The following is a 17,289-nucleotide window of genomic DNA, read 5'->3' as shown; positions in this document are numbered from 1 at the left end:
ATAATCGCCTTGGCTTGGCATGTAGTGGGGTTGTCGATAGATCGATGTATACAACATCTCATTTGTGTGCTGGTAGACCACAAAGCGATATAGGTATTCCGCCTCAATAATGATGGCGATCATGACCCACATCGCCTAAATGTTTTCACAGAGTGTTAGCAGAGACAGGAACGAATTCGCTAGAAAGAACATCCGTTATTTTATGCTCTGGAAGAAAGAAAAACCTCTGAGGGTGGAGGGCACGGCACCATAAGCCCAAGATAATAAGATGGCTTACAAAACCTATAATATCTAGTGAAATTGACCGTATTTCCAGGTTGATATGAGTATAGTAGCGAATCTTTAAAGGAAATAGGTAAAAATACTGCTAGTTCTATCTATCCCCAAAATATGCTTCGTATGGCAGACCGTTGGTGAGATCTTGGGGAGGGAGCCGGAGCGATTTGAGCGACCGTACGAGGCCTGTGAGACGGCTAGGCAGCTATAGTCATATTTGTTTAATGTTACTGGGGGAAGTTGACCACCACAGCGAGAAGATGGGAGACATGAGGTTGTTTAGTAGGGAGTTTTGAAGGCAACATTGCCAAACCACTCAATGTACCTTCGTCAGGGGTACTATAGAACCCTATACGCAAAGTAAAACAGAAATTGGCCCCTCTAAAAGTAGACTTTACCAAGGGTATATGCAAGTAGAATCTTATAAGTTACCAAAAGATGCCAGCTTCTGGAACTTGCCGAATGACGTTTACTTGACGGAAGGCTGACCAACACATACTGATATCTCACACCCATTGCGCCGATCAAACTTCTCTACAGTATATTCACAAAAGTTATCACCGAAATATTAAAGTCTAAGCTTTCAAGGTCCAACCGATTCAACATTCAGGATGGTGAAAGGCGACGTAAAAGACAAGCACGGCGAGACTATCCATGAGGGTGATTATGTCTTCACCCGCATCCGTGGTGGTTCACACCAAGGGGAGGTATTCTAAGAAACTTCTGTCCCATAAGTTTGAGATCCAGGACATAGACTAAGGTGTACGCTGACATAGGTCGAAAGGATTGTCATGGATGAGCAGGAAGCCGAAGAGGAGGGCGTCAAGAACCCACCAAAGGTGAGATTGTATAGGCTACATGTGCGATAATGATGATATTTACCATTAATACCGTTCAGGTCTTATTTCATGATCAGCGTGGCAAAAGAGTCGCCCATAATCCAGGAACCCTAGAAAAGGTGGAACATTGAGAGGAATCTTGTGGACAAGAATGCGGATCATGGATATTCTGCGAGTAGTAACGGGGTTTTCCTTTCCAGCTTCTCATTGCCACTCTTTAGCGCCTTCCAAAAATATGAATATAACACTTGAGTAATTGTGTTTCACAAATATCGTGAATTTGTTGGCGAGCTTTCTAGGGTTGATTGCTATGACATCACGCTTACGATAGGAACCTCTTTACTTCGACGTTCAGTATTCATCATTTCCTCTCAAGGTAAACTAACCTCTCGAATAGCCTTGCTACTTATTGTATGTGACAATAAAAAAGAGGGATATATAGCGCCATGCCGGGCATTCTCAGTTATTTACAGCAGCTGGTCAATGTTGCTGTCGCATTCATCCGGCAGCTCCAAGAGCGCCATGTAGGGTGGCTAACGTTCAATCGCAAGACGGGCGAATTCACACGGGAGCAGCAGCCTTTGTTGAAGAAGCTCAAGATCCTTCTGCTATTTAACCCGATCACGGAGTGGATAGATCGTACACACCTTCTCCGGCTATGGACCCACGAGAGGACTCTAAGAGCGGGTAAGTTGCGCAGCACCTCTACTAACACTGTCATAGGAGAATATCAAGAACTAATCGAAAGTAGGCAAAAGGGAAGGGAAACCGCAATCACATTCCGAAATCAAAAGCTTCATCGAGTTCTACAAGATTGACATGTCCCAGTTTGAACCATCAGACCCGGAGGCGTACGAGACATTTGAAGACTTCTTCATCCGGAGACACGCACCCGGAGCGCGACCGATCTACGACGTCAACGACCCTACCAAAGCAGTAATAGTGTCTGACTCGCGGGTTGTAGTGTATCCGACCGTGGAAGCAACGCGCCGGCTGTGGATCAAGGGCAACGAGTTCACCATCGCCAATCTAATCCGAGACGCGGATCACGCAAAACGGTGGGAGGATGGAGCGGTTGCTAGCTTTCGCCTTAGTCCTCAGGACTATCATCGGTACCACTCTCCCGTTGAAGGGACAGTGAAGTGGTTCAAGGCGATCTCGGGTGATTATTATCAAGTCGATCCAGTGGCTTTGCAAAGTTCGGTTAACATCTTGACGGAGAATGCGCGGTGTTGTGTTTGTATTGAAAGTAAGGAATTTGGAGATGTTCTATTTGTGGCTATTGGCGCGACGGACGTTGGCACCGTTGAGTACGGATTTTGGGAACCTTTGAATATTGTGGTCTGCTAATCGTGATATAGAATCCACGAACACATCAGCGAAGGACACCACGTGAAGAAGGGAGACGAAATTGGGCTCTTCCAGTTTGGAGGATCGAGTATTATCGTGGCTTTTGAAAAAGGTCGTATTCAGCTGGACGAGGATTTGGAGAAGCTCAGTCACCAGAGGATCATGGTTGATGTCGAGGTTGGGATGAGCATGGGTCGCTCTATTAAGACTGACCTGTAGTGAAGGAGATGTAGGTAGTTATCGGCGGACAGGTACTTGTGCTTTGCTTCTGACGTCTGATGCTTAAGAACATAGGAGCAGTTCATCCCTCAATCGTGTTTTTGCCTTTAATTTATGCAACGGTTGGTAGTTGTGTATAAGTAACATGAAGGCAGACCAAAAGGCAGGCGTAGAGCACCAGTCAGATGATTGTGTAATATAGGAATGCGTTCCAATGCAGGCGTCTATATTTGGCTTGCAGATATGCGGGGGATTATGTGACTAAGGTCCCGCCCTGCTGCCTTAAAGACCTTCTCGCTTATCTTGACGGGGATATTAGAATGGCATAGTAAGATTTCCAACAACCGGGCTCCAGATCAACCTCGAGGAGACTTTGTGATTGGAACAGATCTGTTACCCTGCCGATCCAGAAGGAGTTTCATCGTCAGGCCACTTTGCAGGTTCGCATGCCGTGTATTAGGATCACGGCTATGGTGGTCTCTGGCCTCGCGGTTCACTGTTCGGATGACATAAATTGGTGTACTTGTAGCTTCTATGATCCTAAGATGGCATCCATGCACGCAATAGAAGACCCTAATTACATCCTGGAAGTTTCCAATTTACTCGGACGTGCCAAATGAATTATCCATAGTGTTTTTTATATAATCCTTCAACAAGGAGACAAGTACCTACAACCATGAGGTGTGGAGAACAGGGCTTCCCAGCCGTGGCCGAGTCACATACTCTTTCAGCAGCCTGATATGTGCGAGGCCCAGTGGCAAAGTCACTGAAATCAGTCTCCCAGACGTGGCATTTTTGGTCTCTCAAACAGCAACCCGTCTACAGACGGAAATTAGCTTTTAAAAACAGTACCATTGATGAGCCTATTGAAGGCACCCTCTCGAAGCTAGCAGGGCTCTCCGGGGGTAAACTAATGGTGCTTGAATAGAGCTCTGCCCTGGTCACTAGTGTACAGTGTCAGCTCTTGGCCCGCACATATTAAAGGCCAAGGACTATTCCACAGAATAATGAACACTTAGTTTTTAGTATGGAACTCTCGAGATATATCGCCGTATTTATTAGAGAGGTACTAGAGACCGATGACCCCTGATGATAGCATCTTTGTTCCCATTTATTTAACCAGCTTATCTTAGCCGCGGAATTAATTGAGATATTATCTTTATCAGACCGAAACATAACTCATAATGATACAGATTAACAAACCCCGGACAATAAGTTTAGCGACAACGCCTGTCCGCCATATGCTCGGCCTTATGCCTATGGTACTTTTCCTCCTGATCCTTTCTGAGTTCCCTCAGCCTGTTGGGGCTGTTCACGCGCAGGACACTGCTGGAATCGTTGTCCTTGTGGGAGTGGTTAGGTTGTGCGAGGGGGTGCCGCGAGAAGAGTGAAGGCAACAATCACTGTCGCAAAAGCATCCAAGTTGTCGGGAATGTCAAGGGTATATGGCCCATACGTTTGTAGCTTTAGATAGTACTCGGGACGGCCCTTTGCGAAACTTCCGTTTAATAGGTACTCCCGGTACTTGCTACCAGGGGTTGCGAAGGTGACCCAAGCTTCCTTCCAATTCAGTGAGAAAAGGATTCGGCTGCATAGATATTAGTTAGACCATAAACCTTGAGAGCAATTGCAATCGCGACTTGCCGCCGTTCAGATCAGGCAAGCTATTGCCATCAGCCACCGCGTACCAAGCAGCGAGCTCCGCAGCTTCTTGCATACGAACAGCATCGAAGATATCAAGCCTTCGTTTCCGCTTCGCCTCAAAGACGCTTTTCGTAAGCCGGGTATTACGATCCCAAAATGCACCATCAACTTCCGCAGTCATGCGCTATTTTGAATCGAAAGTAGCTCGGAATATTATTTTTTCAATGATCCAGGTGTGAAGTGTCTGGGTCGCTAAGGCACTTAACTCCCTGACTAGAGCAATAAACATTGCGGTCACAGTCTGCTCGTCTTTCGCCGCAAGATTGTTTGTTTCCGTTCTGGGGGTATCGATCTTAGGCTTCTTGGCCATGGAGGGCGGCTCGCAATAGTCATCGGCGTCTGACAGGTCGATGTTGTATCGAGGTTTACTGTTCCTTGAGGCCCGTTGATTGCGCGGCAAGTTACTTGGGGGTGTTTGCCCCTTTTTCCCGTCGTCTGACGTAGAGGGGTCCCTGTTGTTCGGTTGAGAAATATCCTCAATATATCTGGCAAATGAGGCGTATTCCCCGACCTAATCAGGCCCATTTCTATCGATGGCATCTACAGCTCCACCACAGGTGAGATGCCTGATCAACGCCTGGCATCCTTTGCAATCTTTAAGAAGAGACTTTGCTAGAGCCCAGTCTGTATCTAGACCGTACTGCCTCTTATGCACTGTTTCCAACTTCCAGTACGGCTCTCGCGGAACGTGGTTGGTATTCAAAAGCAAGAATTGATCGTAAGTAATTTTGGAGCCAGAGTACAGTTTGAGGATATCGTGGATAGTCCCTCGTATCTCCTTCTGCTTTTTTCGTGTTTGGACTCGTCTGGGGATGCGGGTACGAGCTCATCTTTTCCCTAGTTATTCGACTTGCTTTAGTTATCGGGACCAGGCCCAAGTAGATAATACGATACTTACCCGGGACAAGGTCACTATGCTTATGAAGGAGCCAAATTCTCACAGCTTTTGTTTACTGGACAATATTGTCTTTCTTTGGTGCGCGGCGTTTGTCATTCACGGATCATTCATTCACTTCTCTTCTGTCACGTTCCCCCACTTTCAACTTTCTCTTTTTTTAATCCATCTCCCAACCCCTGCTCCCCCTGGAACTGCTAGACTTATCCCTTTCCTATTTCCTATGTCATGTTCCTCAGTCGGTCAATTACTAATTTACTATTACATTGATTGGACTTTGAATTTTCCAGATCTGTCTGTTTCCATTTGTTGTCTACAGATGCATATCCAAGGTTGTTTCTCAGTTTTACTTTTTTACTTCTGAATTTGTCTTCAATTTTCTTCTAAGAATATTACTAGTTGATGACCTTGAAATGGCTTGATAGAAAATTAGTGTATACTCCATAATTTGCCATGCGAAAGGCCCGTCATTCAACTGGATTGGGTAGGAGCCACACATACCAAACAACTACTTGAATGCGAGCCCCAGATTCAATGACCCGCACTAGATCCTGTTTAGATCTCGCGTGCTCACCAGGATAAGCGACAACCAAGCAACGTAAGGTTCGCTTGGCCCGTATCGGTGGAGTGACACTGTCAACTCTCATGAGGAACCGAACTATACGCTTGGCAACTGCCATGCAACCGAGAACATAGGGTGCTACCTAAAGCTGTAGTGCCGTTGACACTAGCTATTCATACTATTAATGTATAGACTTCAAAGGTTGGACGATCCTCCTCTAATAATATCATGATGCTGATACATGGAACTATCTGCGCCTGCTATTTTAAGCCACAATGCCAGTGCTGCAGTTCTGGACTCAAGTCCAATTTTGTGCACCAAGCTGACCCTGGGCTATGTTTTTGTCGAAAAATCACATCTTCTTCCCGGATGCAGCTACTTGACTGGCGTCTGCTTTTCTCACCTCGACATTAATTACCTGCTGCTACGACAGACACGTGGCGTTGATGCATGCACCCTAGCCTTCATCAGAGTGATACTTGGGATTGCAACATGGCTATAGTCGCTAAGAATGGCGTGGACTATTTTTAATTTACAAAGTGTTCGCTCTGCGCTGTGCGGAGATCATCGGACTCGGTCTGCGGTCGGTTCAGGCCTCCTGTCTTCCGATGGAGCCAATGAAAGGGCTATCTCCAAAGGTTTCCAGGGGAGCTACCTGGCGTGTGCATGCATCTTTCCCTTGACTCCAACTGTTATTGGCTCTTTTATGTTGGGGTTGAATGAAATACGAGGCAAGATCGGCATCAGACACCCGCACTAGGGTTACCTCCTAGCGTCGCATGGCTGTCTTATCTTTACCAGTAATCTGGGGTTGGATGTGACGGTATCGCACGGAGACTAATCGTATGTTCCAATCATGGGTGGCCTCATCCCAACTAAGCCAATCGTTATCAGCACACTGACTCGAGCAAGGATGTTTATGTGGACAAGTCTCATTGCTGTCGGGCAGCTTTATATTAATTTTTCATTTATATTAAAGGGACGCAATGTCCGCCCTTCGTTCGCTTTACTCAAAAATCCACGAACGTGCAGTTCAGTCTGGTCTTGATCGATATGGGCAACGATCCAATATATGTTGCTGAGGGATTGGGTCCCGCCCCCGGGATGAATGGACAACGGTCCAAGGTATACCGCGTGTATACGTACCCGTGGTTTCAAATATTGCTAATCAGTTTCATCTGCTTTTGCTGTCCCGGCGTAAGTGTTCAGTCCACAGCGAGCGAATTATTCGACGATGCTGATGCAGTGTTTCCAACGCAGATGTATAATGCCCTCACTGGGATTGGAGGCTCCGGCCAGGTCGATCAGACCGTCGCGTCAAATGCAAACGTTGCCTTACTCTCTGCCATGGCTGGTACCGCGCTTTTCGTCGTCGGCCCTATCTTCGACCGCATCGGACCTCGAGCCTGTCTGCTGATTGGAGGTTGGACGTATCCATTGTATTCCGGAAGTCTGCTATGCTTCAACCGTAGGTGCTTCACAAATAATGTTTTGTTCTCCATGCTAATGTTTGTTTGAAGGCACGGCAAACGGCGCATTTGTGATCGCATCTGGAGCCATCCTCGGTATCGGAGCATCGTTCCTTTGGGTGGCACAAGGCGCTATAATGACGACATATGTCCCAGAATCGCAGAAGGGCCGCGCCATCGCAGCCTTTTGGATTATCTTCAATCTGGGAGGTGGCATTGGCTCCTTGGCCAGTTTCGGTATGAATTACCACTCAACTAGTGGAACCGTATCGGACGGCACGTACATCGCTCTGCTCATTATCATGGCCATCGGATGGCTCATGGGAGGTCTGATTTGCCCACCGAAATCAGTGCGGGTGGCAACTATCCAAACAACCCCCGAGACCGAAAAGAATTGGCTGAACATCACGAAGCTCACCCTGAAGACTGTGTGTGACTGGAGAGTGCTATCCATGCTCCCGCTGTTCTTCTGCGCCAATGTATTCTACTCGTATCAGCAAAATATTGTCAACGGAATGACATTCAACATCCGCAGTCGCTCTTTGAATGGAGCCCTGTACTGGATCGCACAGATGTTCGGTGGACTCATTATGGGCTTCCTCCTTGATATCCCAGGGCTTAATCGTCAATGGCGGGCACGGGTTAACTGGCTGTTCTTATTCGTCACGGGGATGGCGATCTGGGGCGGAGGATACGCGTTTCAGCTCTGGTACGATCGACGCGTGGCGCAGGGCAAGAAGCAAGATGTCGACTTCACAGATAGCAGCATTTCTGTTGGGCCCATGTTTCTTTATATCTTTTACGGCATGTACGATGCATTCTGGCAGTCGTTCTGCTATTGGTTGATGGGAGCCCAGTCGAACTCTCCCGCGGTGGCGGCCATCCTGGTGGGAGCGTACAAAACCTTCCAGAGCGTCGGAGGTGCGATGGCGTGGCGACTGGGGGCGATGAACAAGTCGCCAATGCTGCAGTTTGCCGTCGACTGGGGCCTGTGTATGGGCTCGCTTGTCATTGCCATTCCGGCCGTGTTAGCCGTCACTCTCACCAATACGGATGAAGACACCCTTGACGAGGTGGACTTGAAGAACAGGCAAGCCGACACGTCTACGGATGGGCCTAAGCCGTGAGTTGACACGTTGTGTTGCCTCGGGCTGTCCTTCCTGTCGGAACGAACCAGAGTGGGGCCTTCGATGATCTAGGCACTGCAATCTAGATTAGACTGACGTACATAGAGACTGTCATATGGGTATATCTTTGTGGAGGTGGTTGACGTGACGATTTTCCTTAATGCTGTGAGATCCAGGCTAGTAATCATGATATCATATAGGTCAATCTAATACCATCGCATACATCATTGTCTATTCTAACATGGGAATATCCAACGAATAAGGGTACTGACGCCTACCAAAGGAGGCAATAGGCTGATACCTGGATGCTCAGATATCAGTGGCTGTTCGTCAAGGACTCGGGTATATCCTAACTGCCTACGCACCCACAAGCAATAACCTTAAAAAGTGCCATATCAACGATATGAACCATGGTGATTGGAGCCAGAGGAACCCCGGCATTTGCGCTTCGATAGCCGACGCCGGCCTCTCCCAATGGGGCAGATTATCCACATCAGGCAATACTGGAAAGGGCAAATGCGGCCCGAAAAGGGGAGGTGGGAACCAATAACAAGAAAGATGACACATTCAGACATCCCAACGGGGTTAAATTTGCCCGGATCTGGAGGTCGTCTCGGCTGTCCCCCGTGGGGTATGCGACAAAAATGCGGAGAAGCATTGCATCTTATCGCCATGGACCATGGGCATTCTCTCCAGCTATCTGGACTGGTACGAAGATATATATATATATAGCTTCACCATGCTGTCGTAGATGATCCTGGCGGACTGTCCAGACCAATTGAAATATCCCGGCCATGGAAAAGACAATTGAGAAACCTTCGTTAGCTCATGATGAGTACGCAGACGACGTTGGTCCGCCCGACATGACCGTCGAGGTCAAATACGACAATGGACAGCTGCGAGACCTTTTACACTCCCCTTACGTTTTTGGAGCAGCGCTCCTCGCCTCATTTGGCGGGTTCTCCTTTGGGTATGGTATGCTAGACACTATTCTTCGCCTGGTTTTGATTTGCATCCGCTAACGGGACTGACTCTATCTCCTAGATCAAGGTGTTATTTCCCTCATTCTGGTGATGCCCCAGTTCCGGCAACAGTTCCCCGAGACCTCGCCTGAAAACCCACGATATGGATTCCATACCGGCTTTATGACGGGCATGCTCGAGCTTGGCGCTTTCATCGGCTGTCTGTTCTTCCCAGCCATTGCGGATCGGATCTCCCGCAAATGGGGGTTGACCGTGGCGACCGTGTTCTTCGTTATTGGCGCGATCATTCAGACGGCATCCATGAACTATGGCACATTGGTGCTGGCAGATTCATTGGGGGTATTGGGGTCGGCACCCTGGCCATGGGGGCACCGTTGTATATTTCGGAGATCGCTCCCCCGGCTTGGAGAGGATCATTGCTCGTACTGGAATCCATAAGCATTGTTATTGGGGCCATTGTGGCATATTGGATAACATACGGCACGCGGTATGCTGTCACTACATCTCCGCGTTTGCCCCGCAAGCTTTCTAATTCGTCTGGTTAGGGCCATACCCGGCGAGTGGTCATTCCGGCTGCCATTCCTCCTACAGATGTTTCCCGCCTTGATAGTCGGTTGCGCGATCCACTTCTTCCCCTTCTCGCCGCGATGGCTCGCAATGCGCGGCAGGGACGAAGATAGTCTCTCCGCTCTGGCGAAGCTGCGCCGACGCCCTGTGCACGACGAGCAGGTCCAGTTAGAATGGAAAGGCATCCTGTCCGAAGTGCGATTCCAGCGACAAATGCTCGAGAAAGAGTACCCGGACCACCAATCTCGTCCACTGCTGGTCGGCCTGAAGCAGTGGGTGTCTCTCGTCCGGCCGAAGTATTTCCGGCGAACACTCGTGGCATTGGCTATTCCATTTTTCCAGCAGGTATAGTGCTCGACTGTGCGGGTTTATTCCAGCATACTAACACACACAACCCGACAGTTCTCGGGAATTAACGCGTTCGTATACTACGCGCCCACATTCTTCGAAGCCCTCGGCCAAAACAGCGAGACATCTCTCATCCTCTCCGGGATGGTCAACATCTGCCAGCTGGTCGGGGGTATCCCGATCCTAATGTATCTGGACCGCGTCGGTCGGCGAACAATGGCCATCATCGGAGGGGTTATCATGGCGATACCGCACCTGATCATGGCCGGGCTGATGGGCCGATACAGCGACGACTGGCCCTCGCATAAGGCGATAGGCTGGTTCTGCGTCGCCCTCATCTGTACGTGCCGCTTTTGCCCTTTAGCTGGTTATATAGAACTAACACAGACACTAGATGCCTATGCGCTCGCATACGCAGTCTCATACGGCCCCCTGGCCTGGGTCCTGCCGGCAGAGGTGTTTCCCAACTCCAAACGTGCGAAGGGCGTCGGCGCCGCCACTGCTATGAACTGGCTTGCGAATTTCATCATCGGCGTCGTTGTTCCCGAGATGCTCATTAAGCTTGGGTGGGGCACGTTTCTTTTCTTTGGGTTGTTCTGTGTGGCGGCGGCTGTTTTCTCGTACTTGTTTGTTCCTGAGACGTCTGGCAAGTCGCTGGAGCAGATAGCGGTCGTGTTTGGGGATAATTTGGACGGGGATGAGAGGACGTTGCAGGAGAAAATCGCGAGGGAGACGTTTGAGAATGCGATGGCTCCTGCATTACACTTGGAGAAGTCGGGGGCGCCATAGAGTATAGTTAGTTGTATAGAGAATGGTAGCGAAATATGCATTGTTCAGCTTCATCCATGCAGGGGGGAACTGAAATGAGAGACTAGTAGAAGATACATCCCCACCTAAGGCACCCATGCATGTATTTACATGTTCCTAATTAGGCAATGGTATCCACTGACCTCAGGGTTCGAGGGTAGCTTAGCTTACCTGATGACGCCATGGACCAGCCTTTTGTATCTCCAAGCACGATATCATGACATTGCATTCAGATCAAGGTTTGGAGAGCTCGATGACAGCACCGGACCATGATATCATTCCTCTGACTCAGGGTACTCAGGGTATAGACTTACTAAACGCATCTAACCTAGAGAGCAAAGGATGGCCAGACTAGCAATCACCCGGCCACACTTCCAACCGGACCATTTACCTAACAACTCGGTGAGCATCTCTGAAGCCGACTAATACTAGTACTGTACATTACTAATGTAGCTATGTATCAGTGCAACCGTGGTATTCGCTGATCTTGCCGCACGGCCACACGCCATGAGCACAAGAGACGGAACGCCCCGCCCAAGATCAAATCGATAGGACAAGCACTGCACTATAGCCTAATAGAATACTTGGCAAGAAGCTCCATCGGGGTAATACTAGTGCGAGGTCACCTCATATCCCCGCAGAAGTCACACGGTCCAGAACCCCCCCGGAGCGGATGTCGGCGACGTTCCTCAGAGCTCGCTTGCAGAGACCTGAGTACAATGGCACGGAAGACACGGCATCCGAGGGCACGGCCATCTGCCGGCGTGCGATAGTCGAAGCTTCCCCAGAGTCCTGATGTGGGGTTGAGTGGTAAATGCGGGGATAGTATACCCCGGAGCGGCCGGGATAGATGTACATCAATGTGGGGAACCTTGCTATACAGTCATCTATTTACCTTCTTTCCTGCGCCCTTTTGCACACTACGCTGAATAATTTCCCGATGTTTAGCCGATGGCCAATACGATGATGGGTCAGTTCTCTAGATGCGTAGGTTGTCGTTGTGTTGTGGTAGGGCTTGTGGAGGGATAAATAGCTCGGAAATCCCGGGGTAAGGGAAGGACAACAGCAACGGACAACATGCATGCCATTGCGGGGTTGACTGGCCTTTTGGCTGGCGTCTCTTTGTCCTATGCCGCGCCGACGCAGGAGAATATCACCAGCGATGCATACTTCTATGGACAGTCACCTGCGGTCTATCCATCTCGTATGTGGAGAGCATCGGTCGATTTATGTGTTATGTCTGCTGACTTGTATGTGTAGCTGAGGGTACGGGATCCGGAGCGTGGGCATCTGCCTATGAAAAGGCGAAGGCTTTCGTCGCTAATCTAACCCCGGAGGAGAAGGTGAATCTTACCGCTGGTGTAACTGCCGACAATGGCTGCTCGGGGAATATCGCGGCTATCCCTCGGTTGAACTTTCCAGGGTTATGTGTGTCTGATGCTGGGAACGGCTTGGTAAGTGATGACACTATACGGCGGCCATAGGGACGAGGACTAAGAGTTGCTTTAGAGAAGTACAGACCATGTCAATGCATGGTCCAGTGGTGTGCATGCTGGTGCAAGGTAAGTAGGCTGACTATTAGATTACTCTACTTACACAGCTAATATGTTCACATTTCAGCTGGAACAAGGACCTGGCGCAGAAAAGAGGCCTCCACATGGGTAGTGAGTACCACAAGAAGGGCGTCCACGTTCTTCTGGGACCAGTGGTACGGCCACTTGGTCGCGTCGCAGAAGGTGGCCGGAACTGGGAAGGCTTCTCGACGGACCCTTACCACAGCGGTCTGTTGGTCTCCGAGACAATCCGTGGTATTCAGGCTGCGGGTGTGGGTACCTCGACCAAGGTAACTAAACCCATACTTGACTATGAAGTGCCCTCATACTAATCCGGACTAGCATTATATCGCCAACGAGCAGGAAACTAACCGAAACCCCGAAACCGCGGACGGTCTCAGTATTGCAGCCAGCTCATCCAATATCGATGATAAGACCATGCATGAACTGTATCTGTGGCCGTTCCAGGACGCGGTTCGCGCGGGCAGTGTGTCGATTATGTGCTCTTATCAGCGCATTAACAACTCCTATGGATGCCAGAATAGCAAGACCTTGAATGGGTTGTTGAAGACGGAACTCGGGTTCCAGGGTAGGCAATATTGAACAGGTTGGCAAACTGCGTCCTTGCGACTGACTGAAGCTAGGTTATGTCATGACCGATTGGGGTGCCCAGCATGGCGGCATTGCAGCATCTAACGCTGGCTTGGATATGGTCATGCCATATTCTTCGCTGTGGAACTCGAACCTCACTGACGCTATTGCTAATGGGACCATGGACGCATCCAGACTCGATGATATGGCAACTCGGTATGGCTGTTCACCTGCCCAGGCTTATGAGCCTCATGACTAACCATGTCTAGGATAATTGCATCGTGGTACCAGATGAACCAGGACGCTGGGTTCCCATCACCCGGCGTAGGTATGCCAACAGACGTATACGCGCCACACCAAGCCATTATCGGGAAATCATCCGACTCCCGGAAAGTGCTTCTCCAGAGCGCCATTGAAGGGCACGTGTTAGTGAAGAACAAGAACAATGCTCTTCCGCTGAAGTCACCAGAGATGATTTCCGTATTCGGGTATGATGCAAAGGGGCCCGACAGTCTCGGGTTCACATTGGAATGGTTTAGCTATAGCCCAGCGATCCAGCCGAATCACACCCTGATCGTGGGCGGCGGCTCTGGTGGAAACTCGCCGGCGTATATCAGTGCCCCCTTGGATGCCCTCCAGAACCAAGTGATCGAAGACGGCAGCGCCATTCTGTGGGACATTTCCGCTCAAGATCCAGAGGTCGACCCCAACACGGACGCCTGTCTCGTGTTCATCAACAGCTACGCCACAGAAGGGTACGACCGAGCTGGATTGGTCGACGAGGGAAGCGACGAGCTAGTAACCAATGTCGCCAGCAAGTGCAGCAACACCATCGTGACCATCCACAACGCCGGAATCCGACTCGTCAACAACTGGATCGACCACGAGAACGTCACCGCCGTGATCTTCGCCCATCTCCCGGGTCAAGACTCCGGCCGTGCACTGGTGGAGCTGCTCTACGGGCGCTCCAACCCGTCTGGCAAGCTGCCCTACACCGTTGCCAAGAAGGCCGAGGACTACGGCGCCTTGCTGCATCCCACGCAGCCCGAGGGCCAGTACGGACTCTTCCCGCAGGACGACTTCAGCGAGGGAGTGTATATCGACTACCGCGCGTTCGACAAGGAAGGCATCGAGCCGCAATTCGAATTCGGGTTCGGGCTGTCGTACACCACGTTCGACTACTCTGGTCTGAGCATCGGCCAGGTCGGCGATAACTCGACGAGTCGGTATCCGCCGGCCGCGGCCATCCAAGAAGGTGGAAACCCGCACCTGTGGGATGTCATCCTCCGGGTGTCTGTCGACATCACGAACAGCGGACCCGTGGCTGGGGACGAGGTTGCGCAGCTGTATTTGGGTATTCCCAATGGACCAGTTCGTCAGCTTCGTGGGTTCGAGAAGGTCAATATCCCGGTTGGACAAACCGTGACCGTGGAGTTTGCTTTGGGTCGTCGCGACTTGAGTACGTGGGATGTGGTGGCGCAGGAATGGTTGCTTCAGTCGGGGACATACAAGGTCTATGTGGGGAGGTCTAGTCGGGATCTGCCGCTGCAGGGGGAGTTCACGATCTGAGGTGGTTAGTGATATGTTGAGTATAAGAGAGATATAGCACACTGGTTATACATGAGATCTTATCAGGTATATCGATATCTAATACAGAAATGACTTGCGCATGGTAACTGTTGATAATGTACTACATCCCTCCTTACTGATACGAGAGTAAAGCTACACACTATCAATATATCACTCACTTTGTTCTATGTCTGCACAAGAGCACTTGGAGTACAAGCACCAGGCTGGTAATACTGAGTCATAGCTTCAACACAGCAAACTAACACAACACAATGATTCACTAATGAATGAAAGGTGCTATCACATCATCCACTATCACCACAGTTACAAATCTTGTGTTGTTAACAGAATCCCTCACATCCCTCTCTCTATCACACTCCTAACCAACAATCCACCATCAACTCTCCTTTACAACAACAAACAATTCCAACCTCACTCCAACCTCACCAACCACATCAACCACACTCAAACCAACAAAGGCATACAAAATCAAAATGCCCATAACCTGGACCCCAGAAGCAGACGCAAAGGTACCATCAACCCGCAATACCCCCAATCCCTCCTCAATAAAAAACACCAACTAACAAACACAGCTCCTCCTCGGCTTCGTCGACCAATTCAAAGATGCCAATTTCAAGCCCGACTACAACAAACTAGCCGCGCATATGGGTCCCGGTAAGAGTTACTTACCCCTTCACCTCCCGTGAATTAATCGAGGTTGAGACTAATATGGTACGATGTATCTTGAGGGTAGATGTAACCGCCTGCGCAGTCCTTAACCACATCATTCGCCTCCGGCGGATGGTTGCGAAAGAAGATGGACATTCGGCCGCGAGTACTCCTGCTGCGTCGCCGAGCAAGTCGAAGTCTACTATGCCTAAGGGCAAAGCGAAAATGGGTGGGGTGGTGAAGTCGCCTAGCAAGGTTGCGAAGAGGGTGATTAAGCGAGAGTGTGACAGTGAGGATGAGGAGGATGATAAGATGGTAGTGCAGGTGGTTATCAATGTGAAGAAAGAGGAGAAGGATGAGAAGCAGTGATCATGGGTGTGTTACTAGATTTGTCTGGTGCGATTTGCGGACAGCATTTTCTTTTTTTTATTTTCTGAGTGTTGGTCTTTGACGTCGTTATAGGGAGGCGGGATTATGGCTTGGGAGTTAGTCAAGGAAGTTCGTCCGCTATATTTCGAGTCTTGTAGTGTAGTGGGATTATATGGTTGGTGTGGTAATGTGTGTCAATCAGAGAGTCACACTATAAGTTATCTTATGAAGATACCTTGGACCTTCTTGGGTGGTCTAATAGTAGATTTTCTCATTCAACTCTGTTTTTTAATTAGATACTATGGGGTACGCTACAGTATACCTTATCAACCAGACGATATTCGGGAATGACCAACAGTCCAGACTTAAATTGAAGGGTCACATCTGACAGTAGAAGGCCTGGCTTCATTCCAGCGATTTTAGCGTTATTGCGCTTCAGAGAAACACTCCCTCCCGTGTCCTACATAATACACAGTTTCCCTTGTAGTTGAGGACTACCGGGCTGATATGGTTATTGTAGATATGGGCGGCTGCATGGAATGGTGATCGGTCAGAATAAGTGATGCTAGAAGGGGGCGATTTGGAAGTGAATGCTGACTATACAACGAATTCTTCTATCCCCTGTCCCCGAAATGGGCTAATATTAATGGAGTGCTTTAGTATTGGGTCTATACAAGATATTCCGTGATTTCATCTATCTAAGCCAGCTTAGAAGCGGTCTAAAAGGTATTGTATCTCGTTTGTAGATGGCTATCCTATTCGCCCGACTCAACCCAAATTGAAATTCCTGGTAATCTATTTGGACGAAAGCTCTATTCATGCTCTTCTAGATGAAATATCAGAAGGTACTATCGAGCGCTTCAAGCGGCGTATTCAAGCTGCATAGAATGCACTTGATCAGGACATCATGAATAAATTACTTCCTATTGACCATCTGGGGATTTCTGCTATATGTAAAGAATTTATTCTACAGTTTTAATAAAGTAACGAATCTATAACAGTCACTCTTAGCTCAACAAAGTTGGATTTGGCATGGAAATTGAGTTACCTAAGGCAACTATATGATTATCCTACAGTGATGAATAATCCTCTGTATATTAGTTTTACATAGTCTAAGCAAGAGTTCAACCCTTGTCATTAAGGCCTATTGTGTTCATTCTTTCAACAATATTGAGCGTGTGTCCAATATTTAGTGGGGAGATAGATAGCCATCCAGATAACCTACATTCCATATACAATCCACATCGTTAGTGATATCAAGACAGACTTCAGGATTACAAATTCGTATGCAATAGCATCGACTATCAACTATCATCAGGAGCCACTAATATCCTTCCCCATAAAGCACACATTCTGCTGAACCCTGGTATCCAGAACCCACCACAACAAAAA

General features: G+C 49.0%; 5 protein-coding genes across 5 annotated transcripts; all 5 read left to right on the top strand.

Annotated features, from left to right (window-relative positions):
- Positions 1-887: 887 nt before the first annotated feature.
- On the top strand, positions 888-2,684 carry ANOM_003008 (putative phosphatidylserine decarboxylase; the record flags this gene model as incomplete). Its single annotated transcript, XM_015548265.1, has 5 exons — positions 888-983; positions 1,053-1,115; positions 1,589-1,802; positions 1,867-2,425; positions 2,477-2,684. The coding sequence occupies 5 exons, from the start codon at positions 888-890 to the stop codon at positions 2,682-2,684; spliced, it is 1,140 nt and encodes a 379-aa protein (XP_015410070.1).
- Positions 2,685-6,877: 4,193 nt separating this feature from the next.
- On the top strand, positions 6,878-8,441 carry ANOM_003007 (putative MFS transporter; the record flags this gene model as incomplete). The annotated part of the gene is made up of 2 exons (XM_015548264.1): positions 6,878-7,313; positions 7,366-8,441. Coding segments are annotated over 2 exons (1,506 nt in total), but the record flags the coding sequence as incomplete, so codon positions are not given.
- Positions 8,442-9,235: 794 nt separating this feature from the next.
- Positions 9,236-11,128, top strand: ANOM_003006 (MFS monosaccharide transporter; the record flags this gene model as incomplete). Its single annotated transcript, XM_015548263.1, has 6 exons — positions 9,236-9,416; positions 9,486-9,763; positions 9,814-9,911; positions 9,970-10,336; positions 10,394-10,679; positions 10,734-11,128. 6 exons carry the CDS (start codon positions 9,236-9,238, stop codon positions 11,126-11,128), a joined length of 1,605 nt encoding a protein of 534 aa, XP_015410046.1.
- A 1,095-nt stretch (positions 11,129-12,223) lies between these two features.
- Positions 12,224-14,859, top strand: ANOM_003005 (beta-glucosidase; the record flags this gene model as incomplete). Its single annotated transcript, XM_015548262.1, has 7 exons — positions 12,224-12,350; positions 12,407-12,600; positions 12,656-12,708; positions 12,767-12,989; positions 13,042-13,288; positions 13,344-13,506; positions 13,560-14,859. The coding sequence occupies 7 exons, from the start codon at positions 12,224-12,226 to the stop codon at positions 14,857-14,859; spliced, it is 2,307 nt and encodes a 768-aa protein (XP_015410049.1).
- A 494-nt stretch (positions 14,860-15,353) lies between these two features.
- ANOM_003004 (uncharacterized protein) lies at positions 15,354-15,897 on the top strand (the record flags this gene model as incomplete). Its single annotated transcript, XM_015548261.1, has 3 exons — positions 15,354-15,389; positions 15,453-15,534; positions 15,614-15,897. The coding sequence occupies 3 exons, from the start codon at positions 15,354-15,356 to the stop codon at positions 15,895-15,897; spliced, it is 402 nt and encodes a 133-aa protein (XP_015410048.1).
- Positions 15,898-17,289: the final 1,392 nt, after the last annotated feature.

This window comes from Aspergillus nomiae (assembly GCF_001204775.2).
Source record: "Aspergillus nomiae NRRL 13137 chromosome Unknown contig00037, whole genome shotgun sequence".
NCBI classification, from domain to species: Eukaryota; Fungi; Ascomycota; class Eurotiomycetes; order Eurotiales; family Aspergillaceae; genus Aspergillus; species Aspergillus nomiae.
Note: the sequence above shows the minus strand (reverse complement) of the source record. Positions and strands in the feature narration are given on the sequence as shown.